Source organism: Ursus arctos, unplaced genomic scaffold, assembly GCF_023065955.2.
Source record: "Ursus arctos isolate Adak ecotype North America unplaced genomic scaffold, UrsArc2.0 scaffold_14, whole genome shotgun sequence".
NCBI classification, from domain to species: Eukaryota; Metazoa; Chordata; class Mammalia; order Carnivora; family Ursidae; genus Ursus; species Ursus arctos.
In genome coordinates, this window is record NW_026622808.1 from 26,073,760 (window position 1) to 26,101,443 (window position 27,684).

At 48.0% G+C, this 27,684-nt stretch overlaps 1 protein-coding gene across 1 annotated transcript; it reads right to left on the reverse strand.

Moving 5' to 3' along the window:
• Positions 1-86: 86 nt before the first annotated feature.
• AKAP8L (A-kinase anchoring protein 8 like) lies at positions 87-26,518 on the reverse strand. Its single transcript, XM_026490302.4, has 14 exons — positions 26,394-26,518; positions 21,060-21,134; positions 16,051-16,083; positions 15,499-15,739; positions 13,149-13,602; positions 12,957-13,053; positions 12,804-12,874; positions 12,380-12,443; positions 11,474-11,582; positions 9,882-10,023; positions 9,677-9,782; positions 9,320-9,450; positions 578-673; positions 87-501 (listed from the first exon to the last, which is right to left on the reverse strand). The coding sequence occupies exons 1-14, from the start codon at positions 26,404-26,406 to the stop codon at positions 190-192; spliced, it is 1,944 nt and encodes a 647-aa protein (XP_026346087.1). The 5' UTR covers positions 26,407-26,518; the 3' UTR covers positions 87-189.
• Positions 26,519-27,684: the final 1,166 nt, after the last annotated feature.

Sequence of the window (27,684 nt, forward strand, 5' to 3'; positions counted from 1 at the left end):
TTCCCGCCGTTAGTGCGCAGGCGCACCCCCACCCTTGCCCGGGTCCCGTGCGCAGGCGCACGCCGCTCCTTCCTACGTCGACTGTGCTGCACAGCAACAAACGAACGAGAAATAAGTGGGATGGGAAGAGCTTTATTAGGCTCGGCTTGCAGCTTTGGCCATGCGGGTCCTGCCCGCCCGGAGCCCGGGTTACGGTGCGCCCCCGCCACCCTCCTCGTCGTCGTCGGCCTCCACGTCGAGGCCCGGGATACCACGGATCTGGCGCTGAAGCGCCCCGCCCAGCAGGGGCACGGCCTCCTCTTCCTCCTCGGGGGGCGGCGGCGGTGGTGGGGATGTGGCCCCGGGGGCCGGCTCCGGAGGCACGGGGGGCTGCGCCGCGGCGTCCTCTGCACCCTCCGCGCCCCCTGGCGCTTCGACCAGCGCCCCCTCGTCCAAGGCGCCGCCCTCGGCCTCCTCTTGTTCCTTCTCCTCCTCGGGGCTATCGGTGAACGGGTTCTCACCCTGTGGGGAAGGAGGCGAACACTGAAGGGAGGGAAAGACCCGCGCGGGCCGAGTGGCAGGGGCCTGCGCGCCTCACCTTCAGGTAGCGCTCCAGCTTCTTGCTGATGATTTTGTTGTTGAGGATGCTGCGGGCCACCATGAGCGAGGACTTCTTGGACTGCTCCATCATGAGCTGCAGGCAAGGCAGGGAGGGCTGGAGAGGCTGCTCTGGGCGCCAGAAAGCCCCCCTCCACCAACCCACCCGATCTGCGGAGCCCTCCCAACCCCCCCTGCCCTGAGCTCAACACAGCCAAGCACTCTAACCACGTGCTGAAAGTGCACAAGTGTACCTTGGGTACAAGCGTAGGGCCACTCTACAAGCACGGAGCCAAGACCTGATCTGATCTTTGCTCGAATGCTCCATTCTTCCACACCATACGTACTGTATGGAATTGATTAAAGACATACGTCTTTACAGCTGTACAGCAGAAATCTGATGTGCTTACATAAAAACTACAAACAGTGCACAAATTAGGAAACCCACTAAAAGCCAAAGGTGCAACCCGTAACAAGAAACAACTGCCCATATGCAAAGAACTCTTTAGGATCAACAGGGAGGATAAGAGCAGGGGTACAAATGTCAAACAGTACATTTAAGTGGTAAACCTCCTTTTAACCCATAGAATTCCCAGAATGAAGAATTATACCCCAAGTGGCAAGAGTGAAGAGAGACCGTTCTACCCTGCTGGTGACAGGGTCAATTGTTTACTTACTTTCTGGCAGTTTGATAAAATGTATCAGAAGTAAAAGTTTGTCTCAAAAGTTTGTCTCAGTAATTCTTTACAAGAATCTATCCTAAGTTTAAGACTTGGAAACATTCATGCACATAGTTGCAGTAGTGAAAAACTGGAAAGCACCTGAAAGTTCTGTGAAGTAGTTAAAACATTCAAAAGAACACCATACAGTCCTTAAGAGAGGGCTCATCTCTGGGGCCCCTGGGTGGCTGAATTGGTTAAACGACTGACTTCAGCTCAAGTCATGATCTCAGGGTCCTGGGATCAAGCCCCATGTGGGGCTCTGCACTCAATGGGGAGTCTTCCTCTCCCTCTGCCCCTCCCCACCACTTGTGTGCATGCGCGTGCGCCCTTTCTCTCAAATAAAATCTTATAAAAAAAAAAATAGGGCTCATCTCCCCCTGTGTGCTGAGAAAGGTGTGTCATGAGCCAGTGTGCCAGAGCCTTTTCGTGTGGAAGGATTTACACTGAAATGCTAAGTGGTTTTCTCAATGGTATAAGTACAGGCAAATCTCACTTTCATCATTATGAAGATAATTATGTATAAAGCCATAAGCTGAAAGAAGATGATAAAAGCTATTTTGGTCGGCATGGGGGAGCCCACCCCCAGGAAGCCTACTACCGCACCCCAGGCAGCTCTTTACATCATCCTCTCACTTGATGTTTCTGTTTCCTTTTCCCACCTTCACCTTTTTTTCTTTATTCAATTTTCTCTACTATTTGGGGAAAATATGGATAGCCCTCATGCATGCTCAAAATGAAACATGTTAAAGATGCACAATTAGGATGCTAGGTCAGACCATTTCCTCTGCACCTCCTTACTTGCCAACACATGATCCCCTCTTTGTAGGCACAGAGATGTACAGACAGCTCCCAAGGGAAGTCCACTTACATGGTTTCCAGATTTTTGCTACTAGAACCAAACACCACTGGAATAAACTTAAATACTTCCATGTTGGTGCTACCCAACAGGTTCCCCAAAGTGATGGTACCTCAGTACTCTGCAAAAAAGTCGTATTAAGTTGTAGTAAGTTGGGCTTCCTCCACCTGTATTAAAACAATGTAGTTATCCTTTTTCCTTCTCAGCAGCATCAGATGTTACCACTGTTGGCTATTTTTGTGGTTGAAGCAATGAAAAAAGGAGGATGCGGCCTCTCCTGGCATTTCCCTACCCATCAGTGATCTGACACACGGGGCCACCTGCTCAGCATTTCTAGGAGGTCATCTTCTCCATGACCTCTGGGTTTCCTGGCTTGCTCAGGAAAGCTTTCTGTAACCTCAAGGTAAACAATCTTCTAAATTTTGCTCTTTTATTTTTCACATTTATTATTTTTGGAATTTAAAATATGGTAGGAGGTTAGAGGTCCAGCTTTTTTTTCCAGAAATTAATGAGATAAACAATTGTTTCTCCATTAAATTGACATATAGGTCTATAATAATCCCTTCTCCACAAATCTGAAACCCAGAGGAAGAGTTTTCGCCTAAGCTCCATTGATTTTATTTTATTTTATTTTATTATTTTATTTTATATTTTATTTTATTGTCAAAGAGAGCACAAGCAGGGGGAGCGGCAGGCAGAGGGAGAAGCAGGCTCCCCGCTGAGCAAGGTGCCTGATGTGGGACTCGATCCCAGGACCCTGGGATCATGACCTGAACCGAAGGCAGACGCTTAACTGACCTAGCCACCCAGGCGTCCCTCCATTGTGTTTTTATACCATCTTTATTTATCCCACTTATATAAGTCATTTGAGGTATTACTGATGGTTCAACTACAAGTCATTTTCCCCAGTCCCACTAGAGATGTTAGTTATCATTACTATGTAGCTGTTCTGAAATCCAAAAACTAATTTGAAAACATCTGGCCCTAGAGTTTCAGATAAGGAACCAGTACTGACTTTGACAATTACTAAGTTCCAATCTTTCATTAGACTCTATTCTGGTTCCACCGCCTTATTACTATACCAATGTCACTTTTTGTTTTCAATTGCAGTGGATTTGAAAAAAGTTATATTTGCTAAACCAACTCCCTGAACTCAGTTACCACCCTTTCTGTAATTTTGACTGTTGTTAGACTTAATTCTACAACATAAACTTTAAAACAATTTCATCCAGTCCCCCTCCCCAGAGTATGACTGGAATCCCATGAACTGGCCACATTAATATGGGGAGATTTGTGTTTGTTTTGTTCTGCTATTATGTCTTCTATGAAGAACACCATATATTCCTGTATTCATTGAATTCTTATTTCCTATTCTTGGCCTTTAAGATTCCATACCCTTCTTCTTAAATCTATATTCCTAGTTATTTTATACACTTTGTGGCTACCGTGAGTAGATTTTTCCCCATTTTCATTTCTAACTGGGTACTACCAGAATGGAGAAACGCTATTACTTTCTGGATATTATCTTGAATTCTACCCCTTTATCACATTGTGTTAATTCTAAGACCATTTTGTTGGAATCATTCAGCTTTTCTAAGAGTATAATAACATTATCTGCATATAAAGTTTTCATTTCCAGCATTTCATACTGACACTGTTGCTAATTTCTTACTGAACCATCCTTGTATTCCAGAAAAAAACTTTACTTAATTATAGTGTAGTACACACTTGCATTACTACCAGATTGGTAGCAATTTCATTCTTAAATAATAAACTAATCTACAGTTTCATTTTGGCATTATCCTTACCAGATTTTTGAAATTAACGTTTAAAAATCTTCCTAAAAACACATCAGAGGATAGACTTCCAGCATGACAACTTGAGAAGCTATGTGAACCTACTTCCTAGTGAAACTGATGAAGACTACAGAATGACACAACCCTTTAAAGTGAAGGGAAAAAGTCCTAAAGACATACAGCAAATGAAGAAACATTGAGTGAGGAAAAGCTACCAGGTTCAGGTTTTACCCTGAGATAGGCCTTAGGACAGTGAGCTCCGGAATCTCTTTCCAAAGGAACTTACTTTATTCACAAGTGTGTAAGGAAGTTCAAGACAGAGGGCTCTCTCAAAACAGTGGAGGGTGTGGGGAAAGGCAATTAAAAGGAGACCAGTAGATTTGATACTAATATAAGCTAAACCATCAGCTGCCCCCACTATCAGAGAGAACCAATAACACAGCTAAGAAGAGCCACCAGGGCTCAGAACTCTCAAACAATGACCTCAAAAATAATCCGTATAAGTATAAAAGAGCCTGGATTTATTTAATTGGATCAGATTGAAGAGCAATTTAATGCTTCAAGGCATTGCTGAAAACAACACAGCAATCAGCCAACAATTTGTATAGTTTATAATAGTGAAGTTTAGTCTGGGAAAGAAAAAAAAAAAAAAAGAGAGAGAGAGAGAGAGAACCCTATCAGCCAAAACCACTGTTATCCCAGGGTGGCTGCGCACTTGCCCACAGCTTCCTCCTCCAAGGCACCCTAGCAAAGGCTTCACATTGTGGGGATGAGAGAGACTTCAAAATATAATTTGACTAAACAAATAAGCAAATACAGGAACAAGACTAGGGTGGGGGTGGGAAGAAGGAAAAGGTATGATGACACTGTCTCATCAAATACAGAATATTAGTAAAGAGACAAATTATAAAAAAGAAATAAATACAAGTCTTGGAGCTTGAAAGTACAATAACTGAAATGAAAAATTCACTAGATAGGCTTAATGGTAAATTTGAACTGGCAGAAGAATTAGAGAATCTATAGATTGATAGAGATATGATCTGAAAAACAGAGAACAAAGGAAGAAAAATATTCTCAGACAACCTTGGGACACCAGTAGAGGACCTGACATATGCATAATGAAAACACCAGAAGAGGAAAAAGATGCAGAAAAAAAATATATGAAGAAAAAAATGCATGCAAACTTGATAAATCTGGTGAAAAACTTCAATCTAGACATCCAACAAGCTCAACAAACTCCCAAGTAGAATAAATACAAAGAGATCCACAAAAAGACTCATCATAATAAAAATGCTGAAAGCTGAAGACAAGGGAAAAATGTTGAAAGCAGCAAAAGAAAAAGGGAATCCCAATAAGGTTAAAGGTTGGCTTCTCATGAGAAACAAGGCTGGAAAGCAGCAAAATAACATATTTAAAATGTTCAAAGAAAAAAGTATCAACCAAGACTCCTGTGCCCAGCAAAGCTATCTTTTAAAAATGAAGGTGAAATAAAGACATTCCACAGTCATGAATACTTGAGAGAGTCTGCTGCTATCAGACCCTGTAAGAAATACCAAAGGAAGTTCTTCAGGCTGAAAGCAAGTGACCCCAGACAGTAATGCGAATCCACGTGAAAGACCAATAAAAATAATTATAAAAGACACTACAAACGTGTAATTCTTTGCCTGTCTTCTCAACTGACTGAAAAGTTGTACAAAGCAATACATGCACACACACACACACACACACACACAAACACACACATATTGTTTGGCCTATAACATATAGAAATATAACATGTTTGCCAATAACGGCACAAAGAAGGTGGGGGAACTAAAGCTATATTGAACTAATAAGGAAGTGACTACAGATGGTAACTTAAAACCACAGAAAAAACTTAGATGAAGAGAACCAAAAATGAGAAATAGGAAGGCTAATATAACAAAAACTAGAAATACATAATTGTTCTCCTTTCTTCTGTCAGCTTCCTTAAAAGACATAAAATTACATAAAGTAGTCATGATAGTGTATTATACTATTGCCTTGGTGTTACTGGGATTGTAACACATACAGATAAAATACTATGTACAACAGTAATAACACAATAATCTCCTATATTGAGAGAGCTATATAGGAGTAACTCAATCCCACTAAAATTAAGTTATTATATCTGAAAAGGATTCTGAAAAGTTAATATGTATAAGGCCTAGAGAAACTACTCAGAAAATAATGCCCCCCAAAAATGCAGCACCCCCCCAAAAATATATATATATATATATATATCATTAAGGAAATTAAAATGTTACACTAAAAAATTAAAAGACAAAAACAACAACAACAACAACAAAACCAGTAAAGGGGGAATAAAACAAGAGATGTAAATCTGATAATCTCAGTAATAACATTAAATGTTAATGGATTAAGCAATCTAATCAAAAGATAGTCAAACTGGATTTAAAAAAAAGATGGAATCAAAAGATTCAAATTAAAAGTGCTAAAACTTATAAAACTCTCATGAGAAACACAAGGATAAATCTTTGTGACCCTGGATTTAACAATGGATTCTTGGCCATGACACCCCAAGCACAAGCCAACAGAATAAATAAACTGGTTTTCATCAAAATGAAACTTTTGTGCTGTAGACACATCAAGAATGTGAGAAAGCAACTCACAGATTGGAAGAAAATGTTTGTAAACTGTAGGTCTGAAAGGATTTGTATCTGGAATATATATAAAAACTTTTTTTTTTAAGAAGATCTCATTCATTCATTCATTCATTTTAGAGCAGCAGTGGGGGGGGTGTGGAGGGGAAGGTAAAGAGGGAGAGGAAGAGAATCTCAAGCCGACTCCCACTGAGCACGGAGCCCAACATGGGGCTTGATCTCACGACCCTGAGATCATGACCTGAGCCGAAACCAGACCAGAAGTTGGACACTTAACCAACTGAGCCAGCCAGGCACCCCTAAAATATAGAAAAAACTCTTTAACTCAAGAAGACCATACAATTAATAAAGGAACACAGGATCTGAATAGGACATTCTCCAGCTCCAAGGACATAGACAAATGGCCAAAAAAACCATTAAAAGATGCTCAACATCACGGTCATTAGGGAAACCCAAATAAAAAATAGGGGTGCCTGGGTGGCTCAGCTGGTTGAGCATCTGTCTTTGGCTTGGGTTGTGATCCCAGCGTCCTGGGATCGAGCCCCACGTCAGGCTTCCTGCTTGGTGGGGAGTCTGCTTCTCTCTCTCTCCCTCTGCCCCTCCCCACCACTCATTCTCTCTCTCTCTCTCTCTCTCTCAGATAAATAAGATCTTTAAGAAAAAAACAACAAAACCAAAAAACAGCCAATACCACTTCAAACCCACTAGGAAGGCTAGAATCAGAAAGTCATATAAATCAGTGCTAGAGAGGTGTGGAGAAATCAGATCCTGCACACTACTGCTGATGGGAATATAAAACGGTACAGCCACTCTGGAAAACATCCAGCTGTTCCTCAAGAAGTTAAACAGAGTTACTATTGAACCCAGACATTCCACTTCTAGATGCATACCCAAGAAAAATAAAAACATATGCCCACACAAAAACTTGTAAACAAATGTGCAAATGCTTGTAATAGCATAATTCATAATAGACAAAAGGTGAAAACAGTCCAAATGCCCAAATTAATGAATCCATGCAAGAGAATATGATTAGGCCATATAAAGGAATGAAGTTCTAACACATGCTACCTGGATATACCCTGAAAACATGCTGAGTGCAAGAAGCTGATCACAGAAGACCATGTATTACGTGACTCCATTTATGTGAAATGCCCAGAACGAGCAAATACACAGAGATAGACAATAGGTTAGTGGTTGCCTAAGGCTGGGGAAACGGGGGAGGGGGGGAGGTTAGGGAGTGATAGCTAAACGGCACAAGTTTCCTTCTGAGGTGATAAAAATGTTCTATAATTGATTGTGCTGATGGCTGCACAACTGTAATACCCTAAATACTATTGCACTGTATAGCTTAAATGGGTGATTGTATGCTATATGAATTATATCTCAATAAAGCTGTGACCAAAAATAATAATTAGAAGCTTTCCATTCATTTCTACACTCTGGAACCTCTAAAAATACAGTATTTAAATTAAATCTCTATAAATCAACAACCTCTGGTGCTTTCTAATTTCTAAGTATCTTCCATCTTTCCTCACCCTTCTGTACCCCTCTATTAGCAGCTATGGCTTTTTCTTTTTTCAAACTTCTAGGATCAATCTGAGTTTATGTTTTACTGGCTATCACTCATTTCACCTAGATTTTCCACATTTTAATATCATGCAGTGCAGTCTGCTTTCTTCCTACCGCCTTGTCAGATCCTAGTTCCAGAACCTGGTGTTGAGATCTCCTCCACCACCTACTACCATCCCACTGTTGAGAATCAGTGCATCCAGAAGACCAGAGATGAATCTGATGGCCGTGGAGAAAGGGTGAGAAACGCTATTTCCTGTGCCCCCCCCGGCTGCCATCATCTGCACGTGAATCCCTTCCGCCTCCGCCGGGTGGTGGCAGTCAAGCCTCTCCTGGCCAAGACCCAGTCCTGGACCCCTCAGCTCTCTCCCTACTGCACAGCACACCCCCACCCCGAACAAACCTCCAGCAGCCACCTTCAACCCAGCAGGTCACCCCCTCAAACAAAAAACACCTCCTCTGGCTTGTGTGCTAGGCACTGAGGCTAACTCGAAAACAAGACTGAATTTGTTCACCTTCTTGCCAGACTCGCTCCCTTCCCTGTACCATATCCCTACCCTCTTTTCTTAGCAGCAGCTCTGTCCACCTAGTTACCCAAGCCAGAGGCCTGAGACATCCCAGACTCCTGGTCACTTCCTTAAACAGCTCTTCTGTCCAGCCTTTCTTATCACTCCCAAAGTGGAGGCACTCCTGTATCCTGGTACTGCAGCAGTTCCTCGTATGCCCCCCCCCCCATCCCCTCTCCATCTCCCTCCACACCAACTCTAATCCTGTTAGTGCCCAACTGAAAAACTGCTGCCTATAGGAGTGAGCCCAGCCCCTCAGCCCAGCCCTCATGAACCCCTCCTCTAGCAACACTCACACTGTACACTTCCTCTTGGGTTTCTGAACCTATTCTGGCTGGTGGTCCCTATGTACACGGAGGTCCCCATATCCCATAGCCTTAAAGGTCCAGCTCTAATGCCACCTTCTCCCAGGCAGAGTCCCCATTTCCCTCCCCTCTCCCTGTAGCTGCACTGATTGCACTGCCAGAATGTCCACACCTGCCTGCCCCACCACATCTCCTGCAGTTCCTCACGGGCAGGCAGAGGTTAAGACCCCAGGACCTCCCCCCAAGTCAACCCACAGGATGGCGGAAGGGCACTGGTGGCCACTCACCCTGCGGTTGCGGTTGTGATCCATGGTCTTGAGGTGTTTCTGGATGATCCCAAACTGCATGGGAATGAAGAGGTCACAGGCTGCACAGTGGGCTGCCTCTACCTTCTTCACAAAATGCTCCATGGCAATTTCTGCAGGGGGGAGAAGGAGGGTCACTACCAGTTCTAAGACAGACCCAGCAGTTCAGGGAAAACACCAGACCAGCTCCTCACCTCGCCCTGCCATTTCCACGTGGGCCTGAGGCTGTTCTCACTGACCCTCCCTGGGGGAACAGAGGGGTGTCGTGACCCCACTCTGAGAACCAGAGGAGGGCAGGCTGAGTCTCTGCCTGGTTGGAGTGGGATGGAACCTCCTCACCTTGGGTAAGATCCTGGTCTCTGTAGATCTGCTGAATCAGACCATCAAGGTCCTCCACGGTTTTCCGGAGTTCCTCTGTTTTCTTGGTCTTATTGGCAACATACTCCTGCCAAAGATACCGAGATATCAAGATTTGTGCGGGCTGCTCTATGTTCCAAGGGGTCTGAGAAGCTAAGAGCAACCGTGCTGCTGCTCCAAGGCTCACCTGCAGAAAGTCGGCCGTCTGCTTAGGGAGCTTAGTGCCTACATATTTAAAGTGCTCCTTGTGGAACTTGCTATCGAGGTGGCTGGCCATCTCCTCCTCGTAGAAGGTCCGGTATTTGCAGAGAGAACACACAAACTGGATCCTGCCACAGGAAAGAAACAAGGGGCTGAGGCCTCGAGGGTCCCAGGGAGCGGTGCTGCCGCCTCACCCAACCCAGCTTCGAGCCCTGAAACAGGCCTTGCTCACGGGCCTCTGAAGTGCGGTCCCAGCAGGGGGACAGGCTGGGACCAGTGGGGTCGGGAGTAGAAAGGGACAGAAAGTCTGCAGGCTGCAGTTACTGCAACGTGGGGGCAGGGGAGGAGCTCTTCCTTCCCAGACAGGAGGCTGAAACCCGAGGCAGCAGCTGCTGCAACAGGCAAGGAGTCGCTGGAAGGCTGCCGGTGGGCCTCTCTACCAAGGCTGGGCACGAGCGTGTGCACTTGGCCCAGCTGGGGACCGGAAGGAAGGATGCCCTGGCGTGAGCCAGGTGGCCCTGAGGTGCAGAGTGGAGTACGCAGTCCCGAGGCAGGGCCCGAAAAGGTGCTGCATCTTCCTTCTGGGTCTGGGGGACTGAAAGGCCCAGCCCATCCTCTGCTCAGAATGCTTGGGGGTGGTGTCGGGAGGGATGGGAGGCAAGCAGGCCTGGGCTCCTGCTGCCTCATCTTCCTCTTCCAAGAAGAGACCAGTCTGAGCTGGAAGGAGGGCGCCCGCCTGGCCTGCCAGAGGGCAGCCTGGAGTCACCTGAGCGAGGTGCTCTGTCTGGGCCTGGTGTCCACAGCAGAAGCCCGGGGTCTGGGGCCTGGGCTGGAGCAGGCCGCCGTGGCAAGGGGCGGAGGAGGCCAGCCGCCACCGAGGCCTCGGGGCGGGTCCCTACCTCTGCCGGACGTCCTTATCTGGGCCACGGGGTCAGCTTTGTCTGGAGAGCCCAGGGGCCGGGCGCCGGCGAGGCTGAGGAAGGTCCAGCAAGAGCAAGAGTCTGAGGCGGAGGAGGAGGAGGCAAGCGCCAGTGCGGGAGCCCTGAGGGCAGACAGACCCGACCAAGGGGCGTGAAGGGCTCAGCCGCAGACAGGCCCGGCCTGACAGGGCCGGCGGGCAGGGCAGAGGGCAGGCCCGAGGCTGCCACAGCCCACAGGTGCTGCCATCTCTCCTGGGCACGGCGGCGGCCTCTTGGCAGCTAGCTGGGGTGGCACAGGCGCCTTGGACCTTGAGTCTCTGATGAGCTGGCCCCCTCCCGCAGGGGCATCAGGCCCCCAGTGCACCTCGGGGCTCGTGCGCCGAGTGACCTAGCGCTGGAGCTTCTGGGCAACGGTGCCGAGCAGTGTCGGGTCTCAGGTCAAAGACGCTAGCGGTCGCCAGGCGGCCGCAGTGGGGCGGGGAACGAGTCAGGCCTTTGGGAGCTGGGCCTGGCGGGAAGCAGGGTCCATGCACGGCCGAGCAGGTGGCAGCTCCCGAGGGAGGCCAGAGGGCGGCGAGGCGGCAGAGCTATGGCCCTGCTCTCCAGGCGGCAGCCCCAGAGTGAGGCAGAGGCAAAGGAGTGGAGGGAAGCCGGTTACCTTTCCACCATGCGGTCTCGCTGCCGCTTTTTCTGCTTGTCCTGGCTCTTCTTGCCTGCCTGCAACTTGCGCTTGATCTGGCCACTATCATCCTGGGTGCTCAGGGCCCCTGTGGAAACAGAGGAGCGCAGTCACTGGCTTGGTTCCACTAGGTCAGGGCAGGCCTGGGGCCTCCGGCTGGATCACCCGCCTTCTACTCCAGACAGTCCATTCTGAGAGCAGCCGTCCGAACAAGGACTCTGGACACGAGCAGGGCTGGGCACCCTGGGCTGGGCAGGGAACCGTTTTGGGCCTAGGTCCTGAAGAGGGGAGGACACAGGCTGACCCCACCGCTCTCCAGAACACCCGTACTCTGCAGAGGGCCACAGGGAGGCTGGAAGGCAAACAGAAGCCATCTCGGTGGGGACACTGGCACAAGTTCAGAGGGGCCAGGTAGCGGGATGCAGGGAGGCCATGGCTGAGGCCTAAGTGCAGCCCCCAGAGGTAAAGACCCGAAAGCTCACAGGGCTCAGCCCACCCCCCCATGGCGCACCGCGGCAACAGTGGGCTGAGGCTGGATTTACTGATAGGTACCTGCTGGCGCTCATCATTCAGGTAGGGGGACACGGACTCCCAACAGGGGCTGGAGAGGCGCTAAGGGAGAGGACACGCAAACCAGAGCCGTAAAAACTGCACCGAGGGTCCCAGCTCAGACACCAGCCACTGAGGACTTGGAACTGTGCACTACTGAAGGACCAAGGGCAGGGAGTATGCCTGTGGTTCCCCCCTCTTTTGCTTGCTGCTCCCACCGGAAGGTAAAACCAATGCTGGCCACCTTTCTGTCACAACCCTGCCCTCAGCTGAATCCCTCCAACTGTGAGTGCCTGGAAGAGTCTCCCCGGCATCCAGGCCACTCAGAAGACTCACCCTTTTCTGCATCCTCTTTGCCTTCTTCTTTGCCTTCTTCTTTTCCCTCTTCGTCTTCTCCTTCCTAGGACACCATTTCAAAAATCCCAGATTAAAGTGTGTACAGTTGTTTGTAATGGCTCTGAATGACAAGGTCCTGCTAAGTGCCAGGCACTAGGCCAAAAGCCTCACAACCCCGCAGCAGCCCTTGCACGGGGGGTTCATTCTACCACTTTCTGATAAAGAAGCCTGGCCTCCGGCTGGGTGGCTGCTTGCAGCCTGTGCTCTCTCCACCAGACCTCTACCACCCTTGTGCTGTTCACACGTGCATGACCAGGATAGCCTGTGGCCCCCGTGGAGAGCCCTGCTCTGCAGCACAGGGGCTCAGCCAGCCTGCTCTTCACAGGCCCCACCTGCTGACAATGCACAGAGCCCAGCCACTTACTGCTCTGGAGCCCTTCTCCACAGCCTCAGCGCCTTCAGTGCCCTCTGCGGCCTCCCCCTCAGTGCCCTCATCTGAAAAGTACAAAGAGACAAGCTCAGCCCAGGAGCCTCACAGGGCAGGGGGCAGGAAGCGACAGCCCAGTGCCCAGCTCACCATTGTCTGAATCGCTGTTGTCTGAGCAGTCCGTCCGGGTGGCTTTGCTGTCTGGCTCATCGGGACTGCCACACTGCTTTCTCTTCTTCTTCTTGGTCTGGGTTGGAAAGAGGGAGCTGAGTCAGGGCAGGTGGCTCCACGCTCCTCGTTCCACCCAGTCAGGGGCCAGAAGGGATGGCCTCCTCTACTCACCCGGAAGTCAGCCGTGGTCCAGGTCTTCCAGGTCCGCCTCATCTGCTTCATGCCATTGCCAAACCCGAAGCCAAAGCGGGAGCCACCTGGGAAGGCGCCCCCGCCACGCATGCCCTGGAACATGCTGTACTCGGGGATGATGTTCTGAGAGAAGAGGGAGGGCAGCCGGGAGGCACCAGGCATGCACTGGCCCCGGGCCCCCATGGGGTCTTCCCACATGCGCCCATAGCCCGAGGCCATCGGCCGGCCACTCCTGGAGTCCCGGGCCCAGCCCTGAGCCCGTGGGCCAAAGGTGTCGCCGCCACGCATGCGGAACTGGTCGCGGTAGGCATCGTATTGGCCCTCGTAGGCCATTTCCATCTCGGGGTCAAGTTCGCCATAGTCGTAGCCTGACCGGTATAGGTCGCGCTCGCTCAGAATGGCCCTCGAGTCACAGGCCTCATAGGAATCATATCTGCAGAAGCAGGTGGCAAGCATCAGGGATGCCCTCAGGTCCCATTACCCTTGGGTGGAGCCTACTGTTCCTGCCTTTCCCCAAAGCTCCCTGTCCTGGGGACAGGAAGTCCTACTCTAGCATCTACGCCACCCTGCCAGAGAGGCTCAATGTTCAGGAACGCCAATAAAAAGTCCTCTCCGGAGCCTCTGCACCAGCTAGGGGACCCAAAGAAAAAGTGACAACTGGATGGAGTAGGTCTCAGTAGGGGCAGAGACACCCTGCAGCCCTTAGCCCTTTGGAAACACGTACATATCTGTGGTAGCCACAATGCCCAAGGCTATTCCTTGGGGGGGCAGAGCCAAGCACCCCAGCGTCCTGTGGTATGTGGGCAGTCAAGCACACAAATGCTTGTCCAACAGGACCGATAATGCCCACGAGAAATCCTGTGCTAGTCTCATCCCTTTTGGCTGAGGGAAATTCCAATCCTCCAAAGGCCCTCACCACCCAAAAGGAGAAGGGAGACAAAGTGGAGAGTGTTTCCCAGGAAAGTCACTGTGATTTTGCCTAGGGTCTAGAGAAAGAGCTCTATCATATCAACCTTGTGGGATCAAACCCTCCACAGCAACTAGGAAGGCAGGCCAAACCTCCCCCACCCAGGAGAAAGAGAGCGCCGCAGAAAGCTCTTCTAACAGTGGGTACAGCCCACAGACCCTGGTCCCCACACATCTCACAGACACAGAAGCCCCTTGTGGCAAAACTGGGCAGCCAAGAAGTGCCAGCAGCTATGGGAGAAGTAGCCAGCACTACCCAGCTGTCAGCCCTCCCTCACCCCTGTGCCCCAGTTCTAGGCTGTAGCAAGAAGGTACACAGACAACTGGCACCACCACCAACAGGGTCCACACAGCCACTGAGCCAAAAGCCAAGCCCCTTCTGCCTTAAGCAGCCTCAGCTCCAAGTGCAGTGACTGCCAAGCATGAGGGCATGGGGTATGTCTGGGGATCCCCCCCCCAACCCTTTTTGCTTGCCAGAGAGCCAATGCATGCCAAGTCCCTTTGGCAGCCTCTGCCCCCAGTGGCCCTGGGACCTCACCTGAACCCATCAGTGCCCGGCTCGACCCCTCCTTACTCTCTGCTCTCCTCCCATCTGTCAGTTGGAGCCATTAGGATGCCCCACGCCATCACGTGCCCTCCTCACTGAAACCTCTCACTGGGGCACAAGGACTTCTGAGCCAGCACCAGTTTATAGACAGTGACAAACAAATGTCCATAGCATGATGCTACGAACATGGCACATCTAGGAGGCAGGCCCAGTTCCACCACCTACTCCTGGGTGCCTTCAGGCAAGGAGTGTGACTTCTTGTGCTTCAAGAATGAGGACGACAACAGCTCCTCACAAAGGCACTTTTGAGGCCCAATAGGCACACCTTTGTCAGGCTCAGAAGTGTGGCCTGGAAGTGTCCACATCTGCTCTGTCTCTTCTGTGGGGACGGCCCAGCTCGCTGTGGTCAGCCCCAAAGGCTCATCGCCCTGCTTCATGTCCAACCCAATCTGTCCTGCCCTGACAGCGTGTGGGATACAAAGTGTCATGAGAACTCCAAACGGCTGTCTCCAGAGGGAAGGGCCACTTAACACTGGTCCCGAGAAGAGCTATTCAGAGGATACAGTGAAGCTGGCCCAGTTGGGGCTTGTTCCTCTCTCTACAAGGTGGGGGACTGGCCACCAGGCAATTGCAAAGAGCAGAGAGGGGGCCTGGGCCAGAGAAGGGAAGCACAGCAGCCCCTGAGGAGTCTCTGGGAGCCCCAAGAGCAAAGCAAGGAGAGAGGAAGCCGACACAGGAGGCGGGTCAGAGAGGGAGGTGCCAGCAGGCAGCAGGCGCCCCGGCACAGCCTCAGCCCCTGGGCGGACACCCACTCACCTTTCTCCACCTGAGCCGTACACGCCTCCTTGTATCATGTCTGTCTCCAAGTGTGGCACCATATCTAAGCGCTGGTTAATTCTGGACAAAACGGAATCGGCACTGGCGCTACCCGCAGCACTAGGGTTTGGATTTGTGTCAGAGCTAGGCATTTCCCAAGAGTTTGAGGTGGCCATACCATACCCATAGTTCGTGCTGTTATCCTGGCCATAGCCGTAGCCATAGCCATAGTTCTCATAGCCTGCAAGGAGGAAGACAGACGGACAGACGGAGATGGCAGGGATAGGGAAAGGATAGGCAGACAGAGAGACAGACAGAGAGACAAAGACATCTTCTGTCACAGTGATAAGCTGGGGACCCTAGCCAACTGAGGCTGGGTGGGCCTAGTCATTCCGCTGGGTGGGTCCCAGCCCAGGACCTCCTATGAAAGAGTAGCTGACCCCGGGGCCCCCAAAGGCACCTCCCGATACACTCTGGGCAAGCCTGGCAGTGGAAGAAACATACAACCAGTTCAATCCCAAGGAAGAGGAGAACAATCATAGGAATACTTGCCTCTGTTTGTCCCAGAGTTCCAAGTTCCATATCCTACAAAAAGGAAAAGCGCAATTACAACTACGATTCATTATAATACAACAAGAGCTTAATTCAGGCACAAATGAAGATGATGATTCCCAGTATCTGACTGGTGACAGAAGAATGAACCTCCCCTGAAAAGCCCTGGGCTTAAGAGCATTCCATAAACGACCCAGGTCATCCCGTGCCCTGGCGCCTGAACTTCTGTGGCTCTGACCGTCTGCTACTTAAGGGGCCTCCCTTTGCCAACACTGCCAGCTGAGGAATTTGGCTCTCATTCTCCTCCCTTGAGGAGCCAAAATTAGATTATCCCCACTTCCTGCTAAGCACCAATCAGAGGAAGAGGAGAATGGTTTCTGGTGCCTCACACAGACTATGCTGTACAAGTTCAGCACAGAGCCCACATCCATTACGAAAATCATGTCACTCAAACCACCCCAAAAAAGCCATCTGGAACAGAGAAACTGACTATCCTCTTTTTTTTTTTTTTTTTAAAGATTTTATTTATTTATTTGACAGAGAGAGAGAGACAGCCAGTGAGAGAGGGAACACAAGCAGAGGGAGTGGGAAAGGAAGAAGCAGGCTCCCAGCGGAGGAGCCCGATGTGGGGCTCGATCCCAGAACGCTGGGATCACGCCCTGAGCCGAAGGCAGATGCTTAACGACTGGACCCCAGGCGCCCCAAGAGAAGCTGACTATCCTAATCCCCCAAGTGTATGCCTTAACAGGGAGGGCCACCAAGCCCTTGAATCTCGTGTATGCTATGCTGAAACACATCAGCAGAGGTAAGGACAAGACAATTCCCAGCTTGAGAAATGCTATTGAGAGAACAATCTGGATTATAAACTAAATATGCTCTGGATTGTATCACAGCACATGAGAAAATTTCATCCCTTCAGGAACATAAAGCCAGTGAGAACTGACAAAGTGCAAAGCCAAATGGGAAATTCCAAGTCAAGCAAACATGGTTCCTGCCCAGGGGAGTCCACCAGAACTTTCCCAGTGTCTCTGGTGAGACTCCAGAGTTGTCTCCTACTCCCTATTATCCCTACTCTGCAGACAGACAAGACATGCTCATCCCAGGGCAGGGACCAAAGCTCAGTGAGATGGCAGCGTGATGAATGGCAGAGTCCAGTCACAGGAGAGCAAGAGTGTATAAACTTGAAAAGAAGGACAGGGGCAGGCCAAGGTAGGTCTTACAGTTGGGTTCCTCCTCAATCCAGTGCATAAACAGAATGGGGAGGTGTCAAAAACCAGCAAAGAACCCTAGATGACCGTTATGCTTAATGCACCTTGGGCTCCAAGCAAAAAAATCCAAAGCAAAAATCCTCTTGGTTGGGGAAATCAAAGCAGAAGCTTCTCATTCATTCCTTTATTTAACAACTATCATCCTGAGCACATAAGAGCAGAGGCCGGCAGTGCTGGGCACTGCTCAGGCCCAGAACACTGTTTGTTAAAGGAGACACTTCTAACTAGAAAGCAGCAAGGGACGGCCGGCAGCAGGAAATCATGTAAAAGATGATTGGCAAAAGAGGAGTTCTGACAGGCAAGAAGTGAGGCTGCCAGAGGCAACCAAGGAATAATACACACTTAGTCCCATCAACTAACAAGAGCCTGGTCACGTGGGTGTTTGCACCAGTAACAGTGGACACTAGCTATTCAAAAGGAGACAGGACTGGGAAGCAAAGGCAGACCCACTGGGGCTCTCCTTATGAGCACCCCAGGGCTTTAGCTGCCAAAAATCTGCCAGAACAGAGCAAGGAAGCAGCAATGGACACTAAACTCTGTAAACACAAGGACAGACAAGTGGACAGGTAGGTGATGGCCCTGCGACAGACAGGACTCGGAAAGCACTCTCCATGTGCTAGTTGCTATGCCCAGAGCAACTCAGACTCCCTGAAGAGGGGCTTCCCAGGCAGGTCCCTTGAAGGGGAAACCTTTATCTACACTATGAGGCCTGGGGAGTTACCAAGACCTGCCCCTTCCAAAAGAACACCAGAGCTCACTTCCACCTCCAGAGGGGGATGAGACCAGTGTTGACACAAGAAATTTTAGGGACATAATTTAACAAGCAGGGGGAGTAGGAGAGGGAGAAGCAGCCACCCTGCTGAGCAGGGAGCCCGATGCAGGGCTTGATCTCAGTACCCTGATCATGACCTGAGCCGAAGGCAGACATTTAACCAACTAAGCCACCGAGGTGCCCTAGGATGTAATATTTTTAATAAGAGAAAAACAAACAGAAGAAGAGAAAAGGAGATGGTCACAGTAAGCAAAACTTATAGAACAAAAATATAAAACAATGTAAATGTTCAACTTCAAGGAAGTTACAGCCTACCTTCTCAGTGACATACCTCATAGAGGCATCAAAAAAGAATCCATTAAGCCTTATGCAGTACAAGGAAATGCTTCTAACAATAAGCAAATAAAGCAGAATACACAATTCTATCCCCCTATAAATTATTCAACTACCTAGAACAGGAAGGCTGACAAAAGTATTAAAATGGTGGGATCGCAGCTGACTGTTTTCTAAAATATTATTTAAATATTGTTATATTGCTCTTGCAATTTAAGCCAGAAAGAAATATAAAACTGTCTTTATTCTTTTTTTTTTTTTTTAAGATTTTATTTATTCATTTGAAAGGGAGAGAGACAGAGACAGCACAAGCAGGGGAGAGGCAGAGGCAGAAGGAGAAGCAGACTCCCTGCTGAGCCGGAGCCTGACATGGAGCTCGATCCCAGGACCTGGAGATTATGACCTGAGCCTAAGGCAGATGCTTAACCATCTGAGCCACCCAGGTGCCCCAAAACTGTCTTTACTCTTTTACACAATTACCTACATAAAAAAAATCTATACGAGTTACAAGAATAAGTGAGCACAGCAAGATTTATTACAAGGTCAATATATAAAAATCTACAAATTAGCAATGAACAACTGAAAACTAAAGTTTTTAAAAATACCATTTACCTTGGCACTAAAAATATGAAATACTTAGATGTAGCTTAACAAACTATGTGAAGGACCTGTGTTTTGAAAACTACAAAACACTAATGAAAGAAATCAAAGATCTAAATAAATCGAATGACATTGTGTTCGTGGATAGGAAGACTTAATATCGTTAGCATGCTAATTCTCCCAAACGAATCCATAGATTCAAGGCCATCAGAATCAAAATCTCAGCAGGAATTCTTATAGAAATTGACAAACTGAATCTAAAATTTATATGCCAAAAAAAAAAAAAAAAAAAAAGAACTAAAATATCCAAGTCAATTCTGGAAAAAGAATAAACCTGGAGGATTTGTATTAACTGATTTTATGACTCATTATGTAGTAATCAAGACAGACTGGTACTGGAGGAAATTCAGATGCACAGATGACAGAACAGAATTAAGAGTCCAGAAACAGACCCACACATATAGGTTCAATTGATTTTCCACAAAGTTAAAAAAGAATCTTGACCTATACTGTATACCTTGTAGAAATACTAACTAAAAATGGATCACAGAACAGATGGAAAACATAAAACTAGGAAGCATCTAAAAGAAAACTCAGAAGACAATCTTGGTGACCTCGGGTTAAGCAAAACTTTCTTTTTTTCTTTTTTAGATTTTAGTTATTTATTTATCCGAGAGACAGTGAGAGCAAGCACAAGCAGGGGGAGCGGCACAGGCAGAGGGAGAAGCAGACTCCCCGCTGAGCAAGGAGCCTGACATAGGGGCAAAGACCCTGGGATCTTGCCTAGGGCCGAAGGCAGACACTTAACTCACTGAGCCACCCAGGCACCCCTAGGCAAAAATTTCTTAGACGGGACCCCCAAATCACCACATATTAAAGAGAAGGCTGATAAATAGGACTTCATCAAAATGAAGAACTTGTGTTCTTTGAAAGACACTACTGACCAGAGACTAGACAAGCCACAGACTGGGAGAAAAGATTTGCAAATGGCGCATCTGCTAAAATGCTCGCACCCAGACTATGTAAACCAGAGGGAGAATTCAAAAAAACTGTGCATTCTGGGACTACTATTTGATTAAAAGGGGTGAGGCAGACAGGGCAAGATAGGGAAGCCATACACACCAAGTTTCTCTTCGTTTAGAAAATACCTGATACCTCCTTACTCAATTTTGAAACATTTTAAGTTTCCTTCTCCCCCTGAGACTAGCTGCTAATACTTCAGGGTGTTTATGTACATTTATTCAGTGACTCTTGAGGTGATGTCACAGTGTAGGCTCGGTCTCTCCTCAGATCCTAGTAGTGCAACAAGCTACCCATCTCAGCAAGTAAAGCATAATCCTTATTAATTCCAAAGAGGGCTTCTTCTCACAGACACCTATGGTCACAGACCACAGAAAGATCAGCATTTATTGGCAGTTAGGGGTTGCCAGAGCATACCAAGAGGTCATCTATGGATTCTGTTGAGTGGCTACTTCTGAATTAGAGATTTAGTGTGTCGGATCATGACTGAGAAATCGATCGGACATTTTCCTTCAACTCTATGTGAGGAGCCAGCTGGCTTGAGATGGTCTGTCTCTAAAAACCCTGCTAGATTCGGACAGGCAGCTTCTCTTACATACACATCCCACATACTACCCTGAAGCTAAATTGATGGCTTGGTTTCTGCTCAGACCAATCCTTCGGACTCTTGATTGGTCACTCTCCTTCCCAGGCCCTCAAGGGGATTTTGTGAAGCCAGACCTTTGTCACAGACCATATGAACTTCTAACAACTAGCAACACGTTACAGGGTCAAAGGAACCAATCATTTACAGCTCTAAGAACTCCAGCTTGCTCAGTAAGCAGACATCTTTCCCATTACTGCCTCCAAGGGAAGCACATGCTATTCTAACAGCCCACCACACCGTTTTACACAAGATTGCATCTGGACAAGCAAGACAGTGAGAGCAGAGTCAAAGGCAACTGAGAAGATATGAGGCTGCTCTGCCACTAGAAGGCAGAGCACTAACCCTCTGGTTCCCAGGGGCCCACACTTACCATAATCACAGGTGGGCTGAGCGCTCGTGTCTGAGTATGTCGACTGCAAAGTGGTTTCAGATCCCTGGACAAAGCCTAAATGTATGCACAGTGTGGTTAATTTCCCAAAAGAAGACACGTAGAGATGACCTAAGACTACCCTTCAGTGTAGACTGGCTAGCAGGCCCTCCCCTCAATGGAAAGCCTCCAAAAACTCTAGCTTCTCAGCACTTTAATTATACCTCCAGAACATATTAGCAATGAAAAGAGAGGCTATATTTAACTTGCTACACCAGAAGTGGATAAAAATGTTCAAACATTTTAAACCAGTATTCAGTTTCGATAAATGAGTGCCCAAATTATTCAGTTAAATGAGGAAAATACTTATATCAAATGAGTGAAACGTGAGCCGCCTCCAATTCAAACAGGATGGGGGTTGGTTCTGAACGATGTTAAGGCAAATATTACCCCTTCCCTCCCCGTAGATTTGAAACCGAAACTGCCTTGTACTTTTTAGTTTTCCCGTAAAAAAAAATGTGTGTATTAAAATTACCTCTTAAATGCAATTACTTGGGGTGAGCATGTTTTTACTGAACAAATGTTATATACGTATGCATACTATTTCCTATTTTCTCAACTCTCTATTTCTTTTTTCTTAAGATTTTATTTATTTGAGAGAGAGAAAGTGTGTACAAGCAGGGGGAGCAGCAGAGGGAGAGGGAGAAGCAGGCTCCCTGCTGAGCAAGGAGCCCAACTTGGGGCTCCATCCCAGGACCTGGGATCATGACGTGAGCCGAAGGCAGACACTCAACTGACTTAGCCACCCAGGTGTCCCTCAAACTATTTCTCAACTTAAGATGAATTAGTACTAAATAAGGAAAACTTGAACCTCTATCAGAAACTATTGCTCTTAGGGGCGTCTGGTTGGCTCAGCCGTTAAGCATCTGCCTAAGGCTCAGTTCATGATCCCAGGGTCCTGGGATCAAGCCCTGCATCGGGCTCCCTGCTCGGCGGGAAGCATCCTTCTCCCTCTCACACTCCCCTTGCTTGTGTTCCCTCTCTCGCTGTCTCTCTTTGTCACATAAATAAATAAAATCTTGAAAGAAAGAAAGAAACTATTGCTCTTAAATTATAAACCCTGACACTACCTTTAAAATTACATTTACAAACATTATTTTTAAATTATTTACCCTTAGCACTGAAACTAAGATGGATTCCATAAGAGGCAATATTTGCCTGTTCTCATCAGAGCCAATTCATGACCAAAAAATTAAAGCCAGTGCCTTTAATAGCTGCCTTTAAAAAACAAAAAAACAAAAAAACAACAAAAGCATACACCAAGTGCCTCCCATGGGGCAGGCATTCACACGTTGACAGTCTCTCTAGCTCATCTTTTAGGACCATAGCAACAAAGATGACCACAACAGAAGCTAACATTGAAAAAGTGTTTCCCCTGCAGGGTGCTAAGAGCTTTATCTGCATTATTTTATTTCATCCTCATAACAGCCAACAAAGGGGACAGCGGCAAGATCCCTTACCCTGTAGTTCCCAAGTCCAAAACGTCTAAAAACCAAGTGTACTCCTCAAATGTGGGGCCAACACTCATTGTGGGACAAAACTGACCTGTGAGGACAATTACGATTTTTCTTTACCCAACCTAGTAAAGAAATAATGCATTTAATTACAGGGTGATGCGCCAGACCCCAATGGGGGTATTGTGGAATGTCCTTCTCTCAAGCTAGAATTCCAAAACATACTCAGCTCCAGGGGTTTCAAGTAAAGACCAGCAGACCTACACTTTTATCTTTACTTCCCAGAGGAGGGAATTGAGTTAGACTTGGCCCTGGGGAAGGAGAAATGCAAAAGTATCCATACTAACCTTTTTTACCTTCCCCTAGTTAAGGAGGGTAAGTTATAATGGATTCCCTCCGGGGACCCAGGACCTTCCCAAGATGCCTACATCCTGAACAATGTCCACAAGAAACACCGAAAGCACGTTTTAGACGGTTCACTTGTGGGGAGGCCCCACAGTGTAAAAATTAGTACCCTATACCTACCTTCTTCACTGTTTGCTTAACTAGCTTCCGGAAACCTGTTTGTTCAGCAATACAGCCACCAGCAAATGGCTCCAGACTTCAGGTAACATGGTTTATACATACTGCAGCTGCAGCTGGAACCACCACACCCTGACAGGAATACTAACTGGAACGTGGTATGAAAGCTGCACAGAATCTATGTCTATTCAAGGGAGAGGGGCCCTCATTCTTCCCTGGAAAAAAGGAAAGACAATCCACCAAACCTTCAGAGGTCAATGGCAACCTTTGCTCTAGTTCTGTCCTCCCCATGTTAACATTTTATTGCACAATACTGTCTCCAGAGCAGGATCTTCTTTAGCAAGTTATGCTTCAATTATAAATAAATTCTTATCTGGCTCATAAATCCTTCTCTTCTTGGTCTGATTTACCAGCCTGAACAGCTCTGGGTGAAAAAATAAAATAAGTGTTTGTCCCTAGAAAGCTAAGGGTCAAACCACGGATTTAAGATAATTACACATCATAATCCCTCCCTCCCTCTTGGTTAGACTGTGACATCTTTTTCACTCAAAAATAAACAAAGCTTCTCAATGTTATTCTTTTCCTTCTTTTTTTGAAAGGGGATTCTTTGAAGAAATGACAGAAAGTGATAAAAACAAGAGGACAACTGGAATGAGGTTAGGTTGACTCCAACCTCTACCATCTGGTGGTAACCAGCCTCCAATATGGCCTCTACTGATTCTTGCTTCCTAAAATTGCCAAACTAAGAGAGGAAGCCAGTGTAACCAGTAAGATTGCAGAAATGACTGAGTAGGACTTTCAAGGCTTCTGCCTAGTTCTCTTTTAGATCATTCACTCTGGGAGCAAACAGCCACCATGTTGTAAGGACCTTCAAACAGGCCTGTGGAGAGGCCCACATGGTGAGGAACCAATAGCCAGCATCAACCCTCCAGCCATGGGAGTTTGAGTCATCTTGGAGGCGAAACCTTTAGCCCGGATCAAGCCTTCAGATGACCATAGTCCCAACTGACATCCAAAATGTAACCTGAGAGATCCCAAGCCAGAACCATTCAGCTAAACAACTTACACATTCCCAACACAAACTGTGAAATCAATGTTCTTATAAAAGGTTTGGTAGAGTTTGAAGGTCTGATTTTGGATTTTTCTGTCCTATTTTTCCATTGCTCCTATCCTTCCCCTCAGTGCCAGAGATGGAGCCCCCTTTCCTAAGTACACATAAAGTGACTAGGTTCAAAAGCTGGACAAATTATCAAAAAGATAAATTATTTTAATCACCTCCTATGCTTGATAATAATGGTAACATTTGCTTCAAGGCTTCCAGAACTCCTCCTTAAAGGCAAATAAATTGTTCTAAATGTGACTTAAAATGTTTTTACTTTAATGGTCTGCTTCTTAAAAGGGAAAGACTCACATTATAAAGCTGCTGTGGTTTTTAGTTGATCAAGATCAAAGAAAAAGTAATCATTGTTTCATTATCTTGGTTCCGTCAGTGAGCCAAGAATTAAAGCCTACAAGAACTGAAGTTGAAATTCAGACTTGGCCATTAGTGACCTCTCTAACTCAGTCTCCCTTTTCTATGGATCTAAATGCCCCATTATTAAGCTACTCCACAGCACCCAACCATTCATCTTCTGTTTTTTTCAGCAGTCCTGCCCCTAAAAACTAACAAACTGTCTTCCAGTTCTCGGTAAGACTTGGTGAAAAGGACTACATCTCAATTCCAGAGATGTCAGCAACAACCCTACTGACTTTTTTCCTGAACCAGAAAAGCTACAGAAAGGCTGGGGCAAGGCTGTCCAACCTTGGCACTACTGATACTCCTGGCTGGATAATTTATTGTGGTGGGGGCCGCCCTATGCATTATAGGATGTTTAGCAGCATTCCTGGCCTCTATCCACTGGATGATGTAGGAACTCCACTCCCAGATGTGACAATCAGAAACATCTGCAAACAATGCCAAATGTACTGGGGGTGGAGGCAGGAGGGCAGAATCACCCCTGGATGAGAACCACTCGGGTAAGGGATGGTTCCCTGAAAAACTAGGGTTCTTGCCAAGCTCCTCACCTGGGGCCCAGAGGAGGGACGCCTGGCACTACTTCTTTGCTGATGCTAACATAAAACAGCCTATGGAACAGCCCCAGAGGCTCCAGTTCCATTGTCAGTCCTGAACATTCCAAGTAGAATGTAGGTTACCCAGCAACCATACCTGCTCAAGCCTAATACCCTCCTCAAAAGGGGAGGCCTAGTCTATGGCTCCCGGCTGAAGGGCTTCATGTGTTACTGCCAAGGCAAACCCAGGCGGCCTTTCAAATTCCTCCAGGGTTAATTCACAACCGTCCAAGCATAGCCCAGGGCCCCCTCTCCGACCTTATCACCCACCCTCCCCCCTTTACTCAAATCCCACTGGCCTTCCTAGCTGATCTTCTAACAAGCCAGGCGGTTTCTGCTCCTGGGCCTTTATGCCAATGGCACCCCGGGCCAGATATCCTTAACTCCCTCACCACCCGGATCTCTCCTCAAATGTCACCTCTTTACATTCATCCCAACCACCCCCACCCCACCCCCGCTAAAGAGCAAGCAAGCCCTTCGGCGCTCGGTGCGCCGGGGAGTGTATCCTACATTCATTGGTTTTCCTGTTAAGGTCCGCCCATAAGCTGCTTGAGGATTTCCTGTCAACATCCCACTGCCTGTTAGCACCTGACGCGATGACTCTGACAGATGGTGAATGAATTAATGGAAAAGCTGGTCATTCCTCTCAAGGTTCAGGCTCAGCCCCAGCCCCCTGGGCCCAAGGCTCCCCCGCTCATTGCCCTGGAGTCTGGCACCTCTCCCAGCCTGGGACAGGCAAAGGGGCTGGGGGCGGGGGTAGCTGCGGCATTTTGCAGGGAAACGGCGCGGAGGAGGCTGCGGCAATGGCGACGGTAGCCTAGCCCACTGCCCGATCTGAAGGATTAAGGCCTGAAAAAGGTCAGCCTGAGGTTCCTAGCTACGGGGAGACGGGACCTAGAGCGGAGGTGATGGGCTCAGAAAACGCAGACGCTCACGCCAGGGCCCTCGGACACAGGCTACAAAGGCCAAGACCTCGGGCGTCCGGGAGCCAGGACGCGAGGCCCGAGCACAAAGAACTGAGGCACCAAGGCGTGAGCGGGGCGAACCTGAGGCGACAGACCCGCGGCGCCATTTTGTGACCGCAGAGAGGGCAGCGTCCAGGCCCCGGGAGAGGTGCGGGCGAGCACGGTGCGGCTCTGGCACGTCCCTGTCCCTCCCCACCCGAAGCCCGACCCCTACCCTGCGGGCCCACCTGTATAGCTCATGGCAGCAGCGAACACTGCACCCGAAGACTCAGGCAGCTGTCCGACACGTCCGACGCCGGGAAAGCGGCTACAATCCCCCGGGCCCCTTCTAACACAACCGAACCCCACCTCCCGGCCCCATTGGCTCGCGTCGGACTCTAGCCTTATTCCTATTGGATGAGAGCGCTGCCTATCCCAGCCCATCCTCATGTTAGAGACTGATGACGCTACCGATCTCGTGAGAGCCCCGCCCTCCGTTATCCCAAGCGCACGATGATTGGCTGGGAGAAGCAGGCCGGGAGACGGAATCTTGCAGAACTCGAAGGGGCGGAGCTGTGTACTACGGGAAGACCCGAGGCCCAAGCGCGTCTGGGCTTGGGGCCGAGCTCCGGTGCCCTGGAGGACCGCCAGAGGGAGCCGGAACCACCGCACAGGGCACTGTTCCAGTCTCGGCCCTGCTACCGAGGTGCTGTGCAAGCCTACGTTGTTTCTTAACTTCTCTGGCCTTCAGCTCCAAAAAAACGAGCATGGCATGGCCATGCTGGAGTGAAAATTACAACTAAGCGCCAAACAAGATGCTGGGCACATGTTCAAACATATGAGATAATGTATGTAAAGAAATCAGTCCAGTGCCGGGTGCACTAAATAAATGTTACCTTTTGTTGTTAATCGTTAAATAATGATAACGGATATATTTATATAGCATGTTTATGTGGTATATGTAACAAATACATTCATATGTTTATCTCAAATGCTTCCGTCATACCTGCAAGGTCCTTTTTAAAGAATTTCCCATTTAAAAGATAAAAGTGAGGCTTGGAATTCATGACTTGCCTAGGTCCTTGGCACTTAAGTTAAAGCTTGAACTCCTAAGACCCTCTTGGTTCGTTCAGGACTTTAGAGATCCTGTAATAGTGCAGCCCGGGGCCAGCCCTGTGTCCTCAGCATCCTCACTGGATGCATGGAATCCACTTTCAGAGACATCTCATAACTTCGAAGAGATGACTTTACAGAGCTGCAGGCACTGAAAATGGTACATCTGTTTGTGAAAACTCATCAAACTGAGTACAGTTATGGCTTGTACATGTTTTTACTTTAAAAGTTTGTTTTAAAGTAGGAGCAATGTTGCTGACTTCTTGATATTAAGGAATTGTCGATCTCTTTAGGTGCAATAATGGCATATTTAAAAGTCCCTATCCTTCAGAGAAAGACTGAAATGTTGAGATTAAGTCACATAATGACAACTATGTGATTCACCATAATTCAGATGGGGAAAGGGAAGGAAGGTGTGGAAGGGTT